The sequence below is a fragment of the Hypanus sabinus genome, chromosome 6, assembly GCF_030144855.1.
Source record: "Hypanus sabinus isolate sHypSab1 chromosome 6, sHypSab1.hap1, whole genome shotgun sequence".
Taxonomy (NCBI): domain Eukaryota; kingdom Metazoa; phylum Chordata; class Chondrichthyes; order Myliobatiformes; family Dasyatidae; genus Hypanus; species Hypanus sabinus.
Window position 1 is genome coordinate 20,322,386 of NC_082711.1, and position 19,167 is coordinate 20,341,552.

The 19,167-nt window shown below is 40.2% G+C and overlaps 1 protein-coding gene across 3 annotated transcripts in view; it reads right to left on the reverse strand.

Moving 5' to 3' along the window:
- The window catches only part of kmt2ca (lysine (K)-specific methyltransferase 2Ca), a 479,075-nt gene that overhangs the window by 107,591 nt on the left and 352,317 nt on the right, over positions 1–19,167 (reverse strand). For 2 of the 3 annotated variants that reach the window (XM_059971840.1, XM_059971839.1), the window contains exons 27-28: positions 18,348–18,543; positions 16,194–16,298 (exon numbers count right to left, since the gene is read on the reverse strand). In XM_059971840.1, the coding sequence (XP_059827823.1) occupies positions 16,194–16,298; positions 18,348–18,543 (301 nt within the window). Of the gene's footprint in view, positions 1–15,777; positions 15,826–16,193; positions 16,299–18,347; positions 18,544–19,167 lie in introns of all 3 variants that reach the window. The other variant, XM_059971838.1, reaches the window with a different exon arrangement.

A 19,167-nucleotide genomic window follows, 5' to 3' on the forward strand; every position in this document is an offset into this window, starting at 1 on the left:
TCCCTCTTGGCTTTCCACAGCACGTCTGCCCGGGCTGCCACCTTCCGGGGGATCGCTGAAATCTGCGTCAGCCAGCAGATGTATGTCCTCGGGCAGTCTGTCTCCCAATCCATCCAGGTGAAGCAGGCGGGCACCCCGCTCATGCCATGAGAGGCCAAAGGTCCCAATGAGCAGCGCTTTGAATGCTTCATATTTGCCTTCTTCTGGGGGGGGGGCAACTGTATGAAATCCACAACCTGGGCGGCCGTCTCCTGGTCAAGGGCACTCACCTCGTGATAGTAACGCGTGGAATCAGAGGATATCTGCCGAATCTGGAACTGGGCTTCTGCTTGGCTAAACCACACGCATGGTCGCAGCGTCCAGAAAGTTGGCAGCTTTAGCGAAACTGCGTGAACAGATGAAGAGTCGGTCATCTTTGGTCCAAATCCCATTTGGACCGTCAGGGTCACCAATGTAGCGATGTACTACATACAGAGCTAGAGACGACACGCAGTTGGTATGCCGTTTCGAGACTAGTTTATTCAAACTTTGCGGTGCTGGCATTTAATCCCTAGTGCCCACCCGCTCCGGGCGGAAATGACGTCAAAAGTGCATTACCAATGTCTCTCCCCACGTGCTGGCTATTTGTGAGCCGGTTCGCCTGCGCAGAAAGTGGGTCGCCACATTCTTGTGATTTTCTAAGTCTGTTAAAGATCTGCCATATCTCAAATTTACTATCAATCTCTAATCCAATGGTTTAATTTTAATTTTATTTTTGTTGCAGTTTCACAATTATCTGCTTGCATTTTAAGTTGCCTTAAGTAGCCTCCCTGCACTTCATTAAGTGAATAATTGTTTTCTCATTGGTTAATTTTACTGGAATACTAAAGAAGTATTTTCTAATTGGTTTATTGTTATCTATGGATTTTCCCTTATCTTTAGGTATAAAAATAGCTGATTTATTCTAGGCACCATCTTTATTTCCTCTCTTATTCAACTAGGAAGACTCCCGTCAGTACTTGCTTCTGTTCTCTTTGTACTCATAATAAACTTTTCAACTTTCAACTGGTAATAAAAGAAGAACAAGTTTTATGCCTCATTCTTGACTTCTAAAAGAACCTTGGATTTGAACACCAAGAATTCAACAAATTGGCATAGTTGGCAGGATGATTTAGAGCTTGGAGGAATCCCTCAAAAGGTGAAAATTTTATTACACAGAAGGGGCAAGACTTCCTCTTTATGTTCCAAATTGCCAGAGAGAAAGCTAGATGACATTCTATGTCATAAGATGGGAGTTAGGATTGAGAACTGTTGCATTGCTAGTTAAAAAAAAAACAGATCTATAATAAGAGTGGCCACATACAAACTGGTAGAGCGCTAATTAAACACACAAGCCAGTGGAGCATCAAAAATTAGATTTGCTCAAGCAGCAGAGCACAGATGAAAATTATTAAGTGGAGTCATGGCAGTGAAGTGCCTAAGAAAACTTAAACACGTGCAAACTAGCTGAGCATGGGGAAAAAGAACTAAGTTGGGTTGCAGAGCAATCTATTAAAATTTCAGCTGCAAACTATTAAAAATTCGAGATTGCCTAAAGGCTGATTTATATTTCTGCGTAGGCTCTACGCCGTAGTCTATGCAAGTGGCCTATGCCATTGTGAGCATTTATACATGTGTGTCGATGTGTCTGCCTTGCTCTGCAATTCACCGCCAAAACGCTAGTTGGTGGTGGGGTTTCTATGCCACTGTTCAGTTTCTTAAATCAGTCTTGATTTAGAGATAAGACTGTGGTCGGTTTGATTGAACGTATGAGCGACTGAATGAATCAACAGGATGAGTAATCAAAGAAGCACGAAACTTGTGATAACATACAAAAACAGAGACAGTACAAGGTCTAAAGAGCAAATATGTTCATTAACCAAATGAGCAAATGAACAACACGATAATTAAATCAATGTGCAATGTAGAAAGTTAAGGTGAATTAAAAATGGAAAGGCGCAACCACGACTTCACGTCAGCGGTTCTGCTAGTGACACTACTGCTGGTGCTCCCCCCAGGGAAACACCTATTCCTGAAGCTCCATCTGAGGAATTACAGCTCACATCAAACAGACTCTGTACACAGCATCACCAACCACACTCTAGAGAATGACTGCCTACATCAAAAAGTCCTCCAAGACATCAACACCATCTGAACTCCAAAGCATTACAGAATGGACGTGACATGGACTCCTAAACAGCCATTAGTGTCTCAAGTGAGGACGACAATGATGGAACAATAAGAATGACAACTATGCCACAGCTTGCCCCAACAAAGACCTAGGGAACACAGGACTGAAGATTAAACCATTGTTAATGTATTGACAAGCTTGTGGCAGATCCATCAACTACTGTTCAATCACTCAACAATATGCTGAAGGACAATTAAGTTCTCGGACAACCTTTTGACTTTAACTGAAAGTGTTCCAAACTTAAAAACTGACAATACTTACTACATTTAAATCCCTCTTGCTTACTCTGTAGGTCAACAAGAAACATCTTACAGAATGGCAATCTTATTTAAAAAACATGGAGATCGATAGCATCCTGTTGGTTATTATTCTGGTAAAGATCCAATTCTATACATTGATGGCTCCTCAATGATTCAGAGAAAAATTTGAACGACTAGGTGGGCAGTTGTTTCTGAAATTGAAATTCTTGCATTGTGAAGCATGGTCCTGATACCTGTGAAACAGGCTGAACTAAAAGCTTTGAAGCCTCTGAGTCAGCAGAAGGAAGATCAGCTAATGTCTACACTGATTCTCAACATTCTTTTGGAGTTGTTCATGATTTTGGAAACTCTTTTGGAAAGAGGATTTCTTAAAGCTACAGGAACCCCAATCAAGAATGGCAAACTAGTGCAAGAACTTGTGGATGTAAAACAACTACTCACAGAAGTTACCTTATAGAAATGTAAAAGTTACTCCATAATGACTACAATTGAAAGCCGTGGAAATGCATTCACAGTGAAATTGCAAAAGTTAAGGCAAAATGGGAAGGAGTAAAAGAAGTACCAAGAACATATACAGTGAACCTGACAGCTGGAATTATGGAAACAAAGCTGAACTCTATATTGCAGATGAGCATACAAGATATCCAAGAGATGCAAGTTCAATGTTCTAACCAGGAAATGTGGTTCTGGGTGGAGAATGGTCTGACATTAAACAGTAATGGAGTATGGAGATGTGGCGCAAGTCATAGACTAGTAGCCCCAACTACGTTGCTTCATTAGCTGGCACAGCAAATACACCCCATACTGGAGCACAGAAGATGATCACAGATTCTCTTAAAGGTGGTGGAATCCAAAGTTCAGGGCACAAGCTTAACAAACTTTTGAAAGGTGCATAACATGCCAGAAAACACAATTAAGTGCTCCTACTCCACCTGGTTCATTTTTACACACACAAGTGGACTACACTTCTTTACCCTAAGTGTCAAGGATACTCAGATGTACTGGTAAAAGTGGACAAGTTTTCAAGATGTGTGGAAATTATTTCAGCATGCAAAACTACTGCCATACAGAGTAAAAACTCTGAATGAGGACTATCCTCAGTGGGGATTACCAAAAAGAGAAAATCTACTGATGCTGGAAATTCATGCAACACACACAAAATGCTGGAGGAACTTAGCAGGCCACGCAGCATCCATGGAAAAGAGTAAACATTTGATGTTTCCAGCAGATATCCTTCATCAGGACTGCAGGAGAAAGATGAGGTCAGATTACCGGGGGTGGGGGGGGGGGGGGCTGGGAAGCAGAGGAAGTAGTACAAGGAAGTAGGTGATAGGTGAAACTGGGAGAGGGGGAGGATTGAAGTAAAGTAAATTGATTGATGAAAGATAAAGGGTTGGAGAAGGGAGAATCCAACAGAAGGCAGAAAGCTGTGGAAGAAAGGGAAAGGGAGCGGCTTTCTGTCCTCTCCCACAGGTGCAGGTCACACCCTGATTACTAGCTAGTTTGACCTGATTAAGAAACTGCATAAAGAACCATTGGGAATTAGATGGTAAGGTCCCTTATCCAGTACTGTTAATCACTAACTCAGTGGTGAAAATAGAATATAAAATTAAGTGGATACATGCCAGCCATAAGCTGAAGTGGTAACCGACGAAGATAATGAGTGTTGTGGTTAACGTGCCAGCAACTTCTTGCTCACAGAGCCAACGCCGCTGGGCTACAATGAGCAAATCACTAACCAGCCAGAAGTTGGACATTATGTAGTCGATTATAATATATCTTTGTTGTTATATTTTTGCCAATTTTCATTACTCATTTGTCAGTTGAGATGACTTAAAATGTATACTTGAGAGTATCACATGAATTAGCTGCCAACGGCTAGCTGTAGGGTATATAAATATAAACCACACACTTAAAATATTCACCAATGCTAAGCATTCATGCAGATCCAGAACAAACATGCACCCTGTTTATTAAACATTCCAGCAATGGCAATATTGATATTATGCCTTTGATTCATTATTTCTAATGGAGACATAAATATACAACAGTCATGCTCCACACAACTTCTGTTCGGACACTGTAATACCATCAAGGATTGTCTGCTGTTTCCCTGACAACAAACCATTGGGTTACAAGTGATTTGAAAGCTTTTCTCAACCACAAAAAGAGAACCTTTAGATCAGGAGATGGAGAAATTGAATCGTGTGCAGAGGAAGCTAAATGAGTAGATCAAGGTAGATAAAGAGGAATACAGGAGAGAGCTGGAGAACAACCTTGTGCAGAGTAGCACACAGGAGATGTGGAGAGGCATGAAGAACATCACTGACTTCAATCAACCTAGCCGCAGAGCCTCAGGATGAAGCCGTGAATGGGCTAATGAGTTAAATCAATTCTCCATAGGGTTGACAATTGCTCTCCACCCCCAGGTGCTGAGGGCCTGAATGCTCCCTCAGCACCAATGCCTCCCTTTCTCCCGCCTGCTGAACAGAGCCAACTCCTATTTGGATATGTGAGGCAGCACTGTGAGGATCATGTTTTTTTTTTGATTTCTCAAGTACCTTCAGTACCATACAGCCCTCATCGCTGGTGAAAAAGGTCCACTCAGTGCAGATTGGCACTTACAACTTATCTTGGATAATTGTCTACCTGACTGCCAGACCAGTTTATGCAGCTTCAGAGCTGTGTGTCAGACATGACTATGAGCAGCACTGGGGCACCACAGGCCTGTATTGGCTCCCTTCTCATTTACCCTGTATACCTCGGACTTTAGGTACAACATTGTCATCTGCAGAAATTCTCTAACTCAGCAATAGTTGGGTGTATAAAGGAGATAAAGGATGATGAATACAGGGCTCTCGTGGAGTATTTTGTTGAAGCTGACTCATCTACAGCTCAACATCAGTAAGACAAAGGAGATGGTGATGGACTTTAGGAAGACTAAGCCTGCATTGCTCCGTTACTATTGATGGTGAGGATATGGATATGGTGAGGATCTACAAGTACCTGGGAGTGCAACTGGAAGAGAGACTTGAGTGGAGCACCAACACAGAAGTTGTGTACAAGGGCCAGAGCCGCCTCTGCTTCCTGAGGAGACTGAGATCCTATGGAGTATGCAGGCCTCTCCCTCACATGTTCTACCAGTTTGTTGTTGCCAGTACAATCTTCTATGCAGTGGTACGCTAGCGCAATGGCATCAACACTGGTGATGCCAACAGGCTCAATAAACTGATTAGAAAGGCTGGCTCTGATATCGGAGTCAAACTGGACACACTAGGCTGAGGTAGAACAAAGGACCCTACGGAAAATCCTGGCAATTCTGCACAATATTTCTCACCCTCTGCATACTACCTTGGCTGAACAGAGGAGCTCTTCCAGTAATAGACTAAGACAACTGCACTGCTCCAACGAGTGCTATAGGAGGTCATTCTTGCCCTCCACCATAAAGCTCTGTAATGAGTCAACCTATAGCCGGGGAAGTGATGACCCACTCCTACTGGACTGTTTAGGGTAACTTTCTTTAAAATCTCCTTACTTTCTTCTAATACTGTTTATCTGTGCACTTGTAATACTACTGTGACACTGTAAACTCAATCAGTTATGTAAATATATTGAGCATGATTTAGGGAATATCATATCTGACCCTATTCATGACTCATCCTGGGACATCGAATGTTCACAACAAAGCTCTTAAATCTTTCCATGTGTTTACTAGAAAAGCTACTTTTTGCTTGAGTTCAGAAGGTACCATTTCACTAATTTATGCAATTACACTCTACATTGTCATAAATGGGGTAATGATACTGGAATTTTCATTGACAATCTGAAAAATATTATAATTCAACAAAGCTTCGGGCAAGTAATAAGAAATAGTTTAATTCATGGAACAATATGTACTTTACGTGCAGAAATGGAGCTCACATCTCTCTACCATGTAGATAGTTAGGAATCTGAAACCACTGTGTTATCTACTGCATCTGGTACTCCCAATGCAGCCTCCTCTACATTGGTGAGACCCACCATAAATTCTGAGACCACTTCTTGGAGCACCTCCACACCATTCGCCACAAGCTAGTGGCCAAACATCTTAATTCTGATTCCCATTCCGATTTGTCAGTCCACAACCCCCCTCTTGTGACAAGATGAGGCCACCCTCAGGGTGGAGGAGCAACACCTTATATTCAGTCTGGGTACCCTCCAACCTGATGACATTAAAATCGATTTCTCCTTCCAGTGAACAAATTTCCCTCCTTCCTCTATTCCCCACTCTGACCTTTCACTTCTTCTCACCTGCCTATTACTTCCTCCTGGTTCCTTCTCTCCTACTGTTCACTCACTTCTCCTGTCAGATTCTTTCTTCTCCCACCCTTGATATTTCCCACCCACCTGGCTTCACCCATCACATTCCATCTAGCCTCTTCCTCCCCCCAGCCTTTTCATTCAGACATTTTCCCCCTTCCTTGCCAATCCTGAAGAAAGGTCTCTGCTCAAAACGTTGACTGTTAACTCTTTTCCTTTGATGCTCCCTGATCTGCTGAGTTCTTCCAACATTTTGCATGTTTGTAGTTAGAATTTTGTTGTTTCAGGCATGTTTTGCCTGGCATGATACATACACGCACACACCTTAGCTTTACCTCCCGAGTTCAGAATTAATTTTATTCCCATTTTATGGTGTTACAAGGAGTACAAGAGAGATTAAAAATATTGTTGCAGCCTTAGATAGGGTAAACAGTATCACTGCTGAAGCCTTGGGAAAATTAACCACAGAAATAGTTGCCATGCTCAAAATGATTCTCCAAAATTGTGTGGCAATAAATCTTCACTTAGCAGTTGGGGGAGGCATATTGTGGGCAAGGAGTGCTGCACTCACATACCCAATGAGCCTGAAGATGCAACTAATTTATTTGATCATATTTATAAAAAAAAAGCAGCTAAGATACGTAATTCTGACTCCTAACCAATTCCCCTCTACCACCACTCTCCCCTGTCTAGCAGTATTAGTTCTTACTCTCAATAATTTCTCCTTTGGCTCCTTCCATTTCCTCCAAACCAAGGGTGTAGCCATGGGCACCCATATGGGTCCCAGTTATGCCTGCTTTTTTGTTGGCTTTGTGGAACAGTCCATGTTCCAAGTCTATACGGGTGTCCGTCCCCCTCTTTTCCTTCGCTACATCGACGACTGCATTGGCGCTGCCTCCTGCACGCATGCTGAGCTCGTTGACTTCATTAACTTTGCCTCCAACTTTCACCCTGCCCTCAAATTTACCTGGTCCATTTCCGACACCTCCCTCCCCTTTCTTGATCTTTCTGTCTCCATCTCTGGAGACGGCCTATCTACTGATATCTACTATAAGCCTACAGACTCTCACAGCTACCTGGACTATTCCTCTTCCCACCCTGTCTCTTGCAAAAATGCTATCCCCTTCTCACAATTCCTTCATCTCCGCCGCATCTGCTCTCAGGATGAGGCTTTTCATTCCAGGACGAAGGAGATGTCTTCCTTTTTTAAAGAAAGGGGCTTCCCTTCGTCCACCATCAACTCTGCTCTCAAATACATCTCTCCCATTTCCCACACATCTGCCCTCACCCCATCCGCCCGCCACCCCACTCTGGATAGGGTTCCCCTTGTCCTCACCTACCACCCCACCAGCCTCCAGGTCCAACATATAATTCTCCGTAACTTCCACCACCTCTAACGGGATCCCACTACCAAGCACATTTTTCCTTCCCCCCCCTTCTGCTTTTCACAGGGATCGCTCCCTACGTGACTCCCTTGTCCACTCATCCCCCCCCCCCCCCCAACTCTTCCCACCAATCTCCCTCCTGGCACTTATCCTTGTAAATGGAACAAGTGCTACACCTGCCCTTACACTTCCTCCCTCACCACCATCCAGACAGTCCTTCCAGGTGAGGAGACACTTCACCTGTGAGTTGGCTGGTGTGGTATACTGCGTCCGGTGCTCCCGGTGTAGTCTTTTATATATTGGTGAAACCCAATGCAGACTGGGAGACTGTTTCGCTGAACACCTACTCTCGGTCCGCCAGAAAAAGTAGGATCTCTCAGTGGCCACACATTTTAATTCCACGTCCCATTCCCATTCTGATATGTCTATCCATGGCCTCCTATACTGTCAAAATGAATCCAAACTCAGGTTGGAGGAACAATACCTTATATACTGGCTGGGTAGCATCCAACCTGATGGCATGAACACTGATTTCTCTAACTTCTGTTAATGCCCCTCCTCCCCTTTTTACCCCATCCCTGACATTTTTAGTTGTTTGCCTGTTCTCCATCTCCCTCTGGTGCTTCCCACCCCCCCTTTCTTTCTCCCGAGGCCTCCCGTCCCTTGATCCTTTCCCTTCTCCAGCTCTGTATCACTTTCGCCAATCACCTTTCCAGCTCTTAGCTTCATCCCACCCCCTCCGGTCTTCTCCTATCATATTGCATTTCCCCCTCCCCCACTACTTTCAAATCTCTTACTATCTTTCCTTTCAGTTAGTCCTGACAAAGGGTCTTGGCCCGAAACGTCAACAGCGCTTCTCCCTATAGATGCTGCCTGGCCTGCTGTGTTCCACCAGCATTTTGTGTGTGTTGTTGTCCGAATTTCCAGCATCTGCAGATTTCCTCGTGTTAATTCTGATGGATGACTTTTTTTGATTAGACCCATTCAAGTCTCAGAAGCTGGGGTTACTCAATATTACTAGTCATAAAATTCATACTAATAGGCCTTGTCATAATTTACATATCTTTTTACTTGTTTAAAAGCTGATCATTAACAGAATAGTTCAAACTTGCATAAGTGTGCCACTAACCTGCTGAAATATGACATAATCTTATGATTACTTTGAAGAATATATACCCATGATATTTCATAATCTAAGTAGCTTTTTTGATGTTACACACAGATGCCTCTGAATTGTCAAATGTAACGATTCTAGGTGTATGATTTAAAATTTAAGGTGGCAGGGAATTGATGGATCCAACTGTTTAATACTAATTGTCATTTTCTTTGCAATTTAAAAATTGTTTGTTTGCTTGTATTTTAAGTAACCTTTACAAGCATAACATTTAAATATGCCCCCAGTGGCTATACAAAGTATAATTCTGAAAGCTTCACAGTACTTCATTAAGTGAATAAGTGTTTTCTCACTGGTTAATTTTACTGTAGTATTAAAGTATTTTCTCATCAAATCATTGTTATCATGTAATTTTCCTCATCTTTAGGTTAAAAAGTAACTGCTTTAGTAACTCTCTTCATGTCGTAAGACCCCTGTGTCACTGTTCTTTTCCTCTTCCCTTTGCTCTTTTGACTCTTAATAAAATGACTATAAAGCTAACAGGTTTAATGCTTCATTCCTGACTTCTAAAAGAACCTTGGATTTAAAAACCAGAATCCAACACCCTGAAAGATCAATCATGTATGTCCAAAACAAGGATAGTTGCAGTATGGCTGTGAAACAACAAACAATATGGAATGGGCTGCCAGCAACAATGGTGGAGGTGGATATGTTAGGGTCTTTTAAGAGCTTAGTAAAATAGAGGGCTACAGGTAAGCCTAGTAATTTCTAAGGTAGGGACATGTTCGGCACAACTTTGTGGGCCAAAGGACCTGTATTATGTTGTAGGTTTTCTATGTTTCTAATATCCTGAAAAAATTATATTCACCATGTTTGAGAAGTTACTCGGGATAGACTTTTTGCAATCTTTGAATAACTCTGTACAGTTTGCATATAATCATATATTTTAATTTCTCAAAATAAATTCTACAAATAAAGTGAAGCACAGCCTTCCCAAAAGAAGTTCTACTGAACTTGTTCTGATAATTTCCAAATCACAAGGATATATTTAAAAAGTGGCTTTGAGTCTGGACAGACACTGTGCAAGAACAATTTAACTGACTTCTGCACCTTGTCCTTATATTGTCCCACAAATTCTCCTTTTTCAGATATTATCCAGCTCTTTTGTGAATACTACAATTAAATCTGTTTGTACTGCTACCCTTCATAGAGTATAACACACCCTAAAGATGCACCAAATAAAAAGATTTTCATATCACTTTGGTTCTTTTATTATTCAGGATCTTCCATTAATGACAACAGTTTCTCACTAATTCATGATTTGAAACACCCCATCACATCCCCATGCAAACTATTGCAAGAATAACCCTATCTTCTATCCACAAAAGCCCCTTATAACTGCAATAATTTCAGTAAATTTCATACACTTTTCTAAATACTCTAGTTGTGGTTCAACCACAGCACTGGTAAAAGTTCATTACAATTTCCTTGTTCTTATACCCCATCCATCTATAAAATATTGGATCTCAGTGCACTACAGCACAGAATCCGTGCCAAATCGAATCCATGCCAAACCATTAATCTGCTTTTCCTATCGACCTGCATCAGGACCTTAGCCTTCCATACCCCTCTCGTCCATATATTTATCCAAATTTCTCTTAAATGTTGAAATTGAAGTTGGCGGCTCATTCTGTACTCTGACCACCCTGTGAGTGAAATTCCAACTCAAGTTCTCCTTAAATATTTTACTTTCAACTCTTAATTTCTAGTTCTAGTCTCACCCAACCACAGTGGAAAAAGTCAACTTGCATTAATCTCTATCTGTATCCCTCTATTTTGTACACCTCTTTCAAATTGCCCCTCTTTTACCTCTGCTCCAAGGAATAAAGTCTATTTATATAATTCAGGAATTTGGGTTCTAAGGTCCTGGCAACATCCTTGCAACTTTCTCTGCACTCTCCCATATTGACAGTACAGAGAACAGCTATCACCTGAACCCAAGATGACCTCTGCAAAATGTCTTCAGTGATAAAGTCCACTCCTCTTCAGCTGCTTTATAAGTAACATTCCCTTTGTCAGAAAGGTCAGAAGTGATGCCATTCACTTACAACTGTGAATCCTCAAATGCTAAGCAATCCAGCAAGGCCTGCACTATGTTTAGGCACAAGCTCAAGTACCAGTTAGGTAACTACCCCAACCACTCCAAGAAATTCAATAGCATTCTCATTTGAAGATTTCAGATAACTAGTATCACAAGGGACTTAAATGGCTTAAATTTTAACTGGAACAGCCATATAAATGCTGTGAAATCAGGGCTAGATGTGCTGCAGCAAGCCTCTTGCCTCCTGACTTCCAAAGCTTTTTTATCTCCCTTAAGGCAAGTCAAGAGCTTGATGGAATATTCTCCATTTGCCTCCAAGTACAGCTGAAAATATTCAAGAGGCTGCTTATTCAACATTTAATGTTGAATACTATACACAGCACAGCCCTTTGGATTTGCATCCCATCCTCTACCAGCTGGGCTCACCACTTACAAAGCACACTTTATCTATGTGCCTAAATCACCATCTAAACCTGCAGCCTCTAATGCCCAGAAGGAGAAGGGAAACAGGTGCAAGTTCTTCTCCAAGTCACACACCACTACACCGTAAACTTTCTTCAATGTTCCTGGGTCAAAGTCTTGAAAGTAGTTCAATAGCATTATGTGGGTTAGGAAGCACACATGACTTTACAGTTCCATTCCACACTTTTTTAAAGTATCCCTCAAGCTCCATAATTTTTTATGGAGTTTAAGGAAAAAATGAAACAAAGGGTAGAAGAATGGAGTTACCTAAAGTAATTACAACAGTGCAGGAGGTACCTAGCAAAGTGCCCACTGAGTGATTATTTGTGGTCTTCTGCTGCTCTGGTACATCCACTTCAAGGTATAGCATGTTGTTCATTTAGAGATGCTCTTCTGCACACTACTGTTGTAACATGAAGTTATTTGAGTTACTGTCAACTTCCTGTCAGCTTGAACCCAGTCTGGTCATTCTCCTCTGACCAATCTCATTAACAAGGCATTTTCACCCACAGAACTGCCACAGACTGGATATTACTCATTAATTCCACTATTCTCTGTAAACGCTAGAGACTGTTGTATGTGAATAACCCAGATCATCAGCAGCTTGAGAAACTCAAACCACACTGTCCAACAGGTCAAAGTCACTTAGATCAAATTTTCCCCCATTCTGATATTTAATCTGAATCATAAATGAACTTCTTGACCATGTCTACATGCTTTAATGTATTGTATTGCTGCTGCATGATTGATCAGCTATTTGCATTAACGAGCAGGTATATATGTTTACCTAATAAAGTGGCCACTGAATGTGTCCCAGATACAGAGAGGCAAAGGACTTGGAAAAAGGTTGAAGTAAGGGGACTGAGGGAGAGAGCTATTACATGTAGCAGTAAGACTGACTGGTGTGAACTGCTCAGTTTCTTGTTTACAATGTTAATATACTGTTATTTTTTCAAAGATCTTTGTTTCATTGTCCCCAGTCAATTTGAAATATACCATACCATGGATTTCAAGTAATTGGGCCATCGGTTAATCAGGGCAGCTGCTTATTTGGGAGAACCTTAAAGAAAAAAAATCAAATCAAGAAAATAGCCAAGGTTCCCTCTGTTTATTCGGCACACTATGTTACTTAACTTGGATGGAAGACTGTTGCCCAACAGTTTCTAACCAGCATCAGGCACATGAACTTGTGTGGCCATTAGAACACTATACCATGCCTAGAGCAAATGGCTTTCAAATGGTGCCAGTTGCGTGTGCTTGTGTTCAAAAAACAGTGATTTTTGCCACTGGCAGTTGGCGAGAAATACAGTGCCTATAAAAAGTATTCACCTCCTTTGGAAGTTTTCATGTTAAATTGTTTTGTAACATTGAATCACAGTGGATTTAGTTTAGTTATTTTTGACACAGCAACAGAAAAAGACTCTCGTGAAAACAGATTTCTATGAAGTGATATAAATTAATTACAAATATAAACTGTAAAACTGATTGCATAAGTATTTACCCCCTTTCATTTAACACACCAAATTGTCACTGGTGAAGCCAATTGGTTTTAGGAGTCACATAATTAGTTAAATTAAGATCTGTTTTTGGAGACCTGTGTGCAGTCAAGGTGTTTCAATTGATTATAGTGAAAATAACCCTGTATCTGTAAGGTTCAACTGCTTGTGAGTCAGTGTCCTTGCAAAAATTACACCATGAAGACAAAAGAACACTCCAAGCAACTCCACAAGAAGGTTTTGGAAAAGCACAAGATAGATATAAGAAAATTTCCAAGTCACTGAATATCCCTTGGAGGACAGTTAAGTCAATTATTAAGAAATTAAGAGTATAGAGCACTCAAAAACGGAGTGACCGTGCAATAAGTGGACTAGCGAAGGAGGCCACCAAGAGACTTATGACAACACTGGAGGAGTTAGAAGCTTCAGTGGCTGAGATGGGAGAGACTGTGCATACAACTGATGCCTGGGTGCTCCATCAGTTGCAGCTTTATGGGAGAGTGGCAAAGAGAAAACCACTGTTGAAAAATAATCACATGAAATTTCAGCTAGGGTTTGTCAGAAGGCACGTGGGAGATTCTGAAGTCAACTGAAAGAAGGTTCTATGGTCTGATAAAAGCAAAATTGAGCTTTCTGGCCATCAGACTAATTGCTATGTCTGGCATAAGCCAAACACCACACATCATCAAAAACACACCACCCCTACTGTGAAGTATGGTGGTGGCTGTATTATTCTGTGGGGATGCTGCACTGCAGAAGGCCCTGGTAGTCTTGTGAAGATAGAGGGTGAAATGAATGCAGCAAAATGCAGGGAAACCCTGGAGGAAAACCTGATGCAGTCTGCAAGAAAACTGCAACTTAGGAGAAGATCTGTTTACTAGCAAAAAAAACTCAAGCAAAAAGCCAAAGCTACACAGGAATAGCTTAAAAACAACAAAGTTAATGCCCTGGACAGGCCAAGCCAGAGTCCAGACCTCAATCCAATTGAGAATTTGTGGCTAGACTTGAAAAGGTCTGTACACTCACAATCCCCATGCAATATGACAGCTTGAGCAGTTTTGCAAAGAAGAATGAGGACAAATTGCAGAGTCCAGCTATGCAAAGCTAGTGGATATCTATCCACACAGACCCAAAGCTGTAATTGTAACCAAAGGTGCATCTACTAAATAATGACATGAAGGGGGCAAGTAATTATTCTATCAATTATATTGTGCTTAATAACTGTAACACATTTATACCAATTTGCAGAAATTATTTTCACTATGACACAGAAGAATCTTTTTCTGTTTATCAGTGTCAAAAAAAGCCAAATTAAATCAACTGTGATTCAATGTTGTAAAACAATAAAACATGAAAACTTCTGGGGGTGTGGGATGAATACTTTATATAGGCACTGTAAGCAGCAAGATAAACCAGAACAGATTTGCTCACTGCGGTTCCAAGCATTCAGATTTGGAGATGCCAGAAACAGCTGGGAATGAAAGTGAAAAAAATTCACAACAAGTTAGGACCTACAAAGAATTTGAAGGTTTGGACAATCATCTTGAATGTTACAATGAAAATGAAGATGAAGATTTGGAGGATGCAATTATTGACAGCACTGTACGAAAGCAGTCCATTATCTGCAGGAGGTGTTTGCACTGCTTTAATTAATTTACCGTCAGAAGAACACAACATGGATATGTTACTCTGTCAATAACGTTAGGAACTAATGAAGTTTTATAGGACTGCAATAGTATTAATATTCTAATTTGTTCTGTATTTCATTTAAATACATAACTTGTTACTCAGTTTGTCTTTTTTTATACCTTCCATGAAGCATATGCTAATTGTGGCAGCCACTTAATTGGTTGGTCCCGGCGTGTCCCAATTAACCGGAATTCACTCCATTTTCTTTAATCTTTCATACACATTAACTTCCCTCAGCTTTAGCTGTAAGTGCATGTGTGGCATGCTGTTTTTATTCCAAGTCCCACTGCTAAATTTCAGTTTCATTTCCCTTATACTAAGAAACCATTTTCAGTCTCAAAACTGAGCAGCAGTGAACCATCTGATTGGCCTATCAGAGTTCTCTTTGGGAACTAGTTGACTTGATCAACATTTCTGATCTGGCTATTGTTCACGATTGCACTTAATAAAAAAAAACAGATATCTTACTCATGTAAGCCAAAAGCAGTTTCTTTTCAACATCAGAGCTGCACATGAAGTTTATTATGTTTAAATCATCTGTGCACTTGAAGACATTACTATTCTACTGTCTAGTGCTGATGCAAAATGCAGTTTACTCTTCAAGCAAAACTAATGGCATGATAAAATTTGTTAGTGCAAGAGAATGAACAGAAAATATCAAAGTTTTTCAAAATTGCACACACAGGCATGGACAGACATTGCATTGGATGAGACAAAAGCACCACACATGAGACTACTGCTATCCACCATTTAGTCTCTTACCAAATGGAGATGGTGAATTCTCGACCTGGAAATTGCATAAATCAAGACCTACAGGACCCAAACCAGATAAATTGGATAAATAAGTGGGGAATTAAAAGAAAGCACAAATAAAACGCAAGCACAGTGTATGCAACTTAATAGCATGCTTCAGGCATTGGGCAGTTGAGCATTAAGGATAAACACTGATTGTTAATGTCTCAGATAACTGCATCAAAAAAGCAAGCAAAGCACACCACAGCAAAATAATACTGAAATAAAACAGGCACAAAAGATGATGTCAAACAACAGCAAGAAGAGACATCGGAAACCTAGGTAAAATGAGATGTTCAAACATCACAGGAATCCATTATTCTTCCATTGACTACACTGGAAATGCCTGGATTGCCTATAAGATCCAAAATAGCATCCAAACATACCTGGCTCATCTCTTGCTTTTCCTAATTCATCAGATAGCATTCCAAGGATATCATCTTCTGTGGTGAGGACTTCTGACAGATCAGCTAGTGGATCATCACCGTTACCTGCAGAACAATCAATCAGATTTAAAAGAGTAGAATGATTATAATACAAGTAGTGTGTGGATCTGGAGAGAGCTGCTTGCTACGAGTTGCCAGGCTCTGGCACCATCTCGAGTAACCTCAAATTTTATCAAAAAGGTACAAAGTTGCTGAACAATATGTATTTAAGTGGTGTATGTCATGGGCTGCAAATAGCACCCAACATTAACTACAGGAGTAAGTAGTGAATCATCTTACTAAAGCATTGCTTCCATGGTGTCCACTTCAGATTTCTACAGGACTCCTTCCACTTGGATTACATTACCTCAGATGGCTAATTGTTCTTGTGTTGGCTGCTCATTTCACCAACTTTTGCAACTGCTGTGCAATTGCCATCACAAAGTAGTCAAAAAAGGCAGCATTTGAGTTATTTCAACAAAGTGAGTTTCATGTAAATGACCAGGTCAAAATTAAACAGAAGGGTATGGCCGCCACCAGTGACATTATAAAGCAAACAGGAACCTTATAATAAAGAAAATGTTGGCCAAGGTTACAAACTGGGAACAGCCTTGTTCATGCTATATTAAGACTTCTTCAGTAATGAGGAGCTGCCCAATGTGATCAGAATCAGAATAAGGATCAGGCTTAATATGACCAGCATACATCGCGGAATTTGATATTGTATGGCAGCTGTATATTGCAATACATAATAAAAAACTGTAAATTATAGTAAATATATACTAAAAATTTAAATTAAATAAATAGTGTAAAAAGAGAAGAAAGTAGCAAGTTTATAAGTTCAATGTCCATTCAGAATTATGGTGGTAGAGGTGAAGAAGCTGTTCCTGAATCATTGTGCATGTGCTTTTAGGCTTTTGTACTTCCTCCCTGATTGTAGCATGACTGTGATACATGACTGTTTACTGAACAAGATGGTTAAAGGAAACAAAAAGACCACTTGCACATTGAAATGACTCAAGTAACATTCTAGAAAGAGAAGCATGGGCAGTCCTGGGTGATGGTAGCTCATTATGATTAAATGTGACATCACATGGCATAAACCAGCATCACAAATTAATATGTGGTTAGGCATTTCTGAAAAGAAGAACTTCAAAGTAATGAGAAAAAGTACAATTCAAGGACTATTAAAAAGCTGATAACAGAGAAGCAATGATAGAAAGACATTGACTACACCTGCCCATTGGTAGAAATATTATTAGATTATCTGAACGCAATTATAACTTCTATGGAAATAATGGGGAAATAATTAATAAACTAGCAAGGAAAGAGGCTGACAGCTCCACAATATTCAAGAACGCGATGCTGACACATCCATCCCCTGCACAATTGGAATTAACATAGAATTATGAGTCATATTGCCATGAATTATAGATAATCTGAATCCTGTGATTTTTAAATGTTGCATTCACTTTAGACCAAACCACAAGGGAAAAGACATAAACACCGGAAGTAAAGAACAGATATCATTCCTGGTATCTGCAGATTTAGCTGAGGGATAAAGGAAAAAAGTAATTAATCTTTTAGAATTCTACTTCAGGTTAATCACAACAACCATACAAGAAAACAAAAACTGGAAAAAACTAAGTTTACGGGTGATACGTGATAGGCAGTATAGCATGCCTGTCTTAAAACTCCATCATTCAAGTTCGATTCTGAGCTCCAGTGTCATAAGGAATTTGAACACTCTTCCTATAAAAGCATGGGTTTTTCCTGCACTCAGCTTTCTTCCAGATGGGCAGGGAGTTAAAATGTCTACTGTAAATTCCCCTAGATGGTTGAAGTCATTAGATATAATTAAATGCTGCAATGTGTATATTATGTATTTCATTAGAATAAACCAAATGAATAATACAAGGAATGAATACAGGGAAACAGCAACTGCTTTTCCTATAATTATATCTGTATAATTCTGTAATAACATACCATCCAAGTGCAACAGTGTGAGGAAGACAGGTAAAGGTTATGTCCTGCACTATAATGACATACAGTGTACAACATTTCCCCTTTCCAATAGTAAGCATTAATACTTGCTACTGGTAGCGCCACACATACCTTGCCCTCCCTGTTGTTTTGTAGCCATTTGTGCTGCAGCTGAACTCAACAGTGGATCAGAGGAAGGATTCAGGAAGTTTACATTCGCATTTGGTACTCTGTTTGGTAGTTGTGATGATTCTTCGTCAGACAGAGCATCCAAAATGGACTTACTCTGTCGACTTGTATGCAGCAAATGTTTTCCAAAAAAGGCTTCCTGAGAAAAGAATGCACAGAAAAAAAAGATGATATTTAAATCATTGCACTTCAAAATTGGTTTTACTGGTCCAGATTACTTAATGACTTGATTTTGATGAAGTGAAGTCAAACTTCTGTTTCTTTTTTTTCAGTTGCTGTAAGAAAGCAGCATCTGTCATCAAGGACCTCTGTAATCCAGGCCATGCTCTCTTCTCACTACTATCCATCGGGCAGGAGGCACAGAAGTCCTTAGCCTGATAGTTACCCTGCAATCATTAGGCTCCTAAAACCAGTGTGAATAACTCCGCTCACCACTACTCTGAACTGATTCCACAACCTACAGAGTCACTTTCAAGAACTCTACAACTCATATTCTCAATATTATTTTTTATTCATTTGCACAATTTGTCTTCTTTTGCATATTAGTTGTCATCATATGGTTTTTCATAAATTCTATTTTATTTCCTTATTTTCTGCAAATACCTGCAAGAAAACGAAACTCATGGTAGAATATGGTAATATATATGTACTAAACTTCACTTTGACTTTTAAGTTACACAATTACAAAAACCTAAATAGTTCACCAATAAGTTCTAACTGTCTCACCATAATCTTTCCTCTAGAAACCTACTAAGCACTTAAT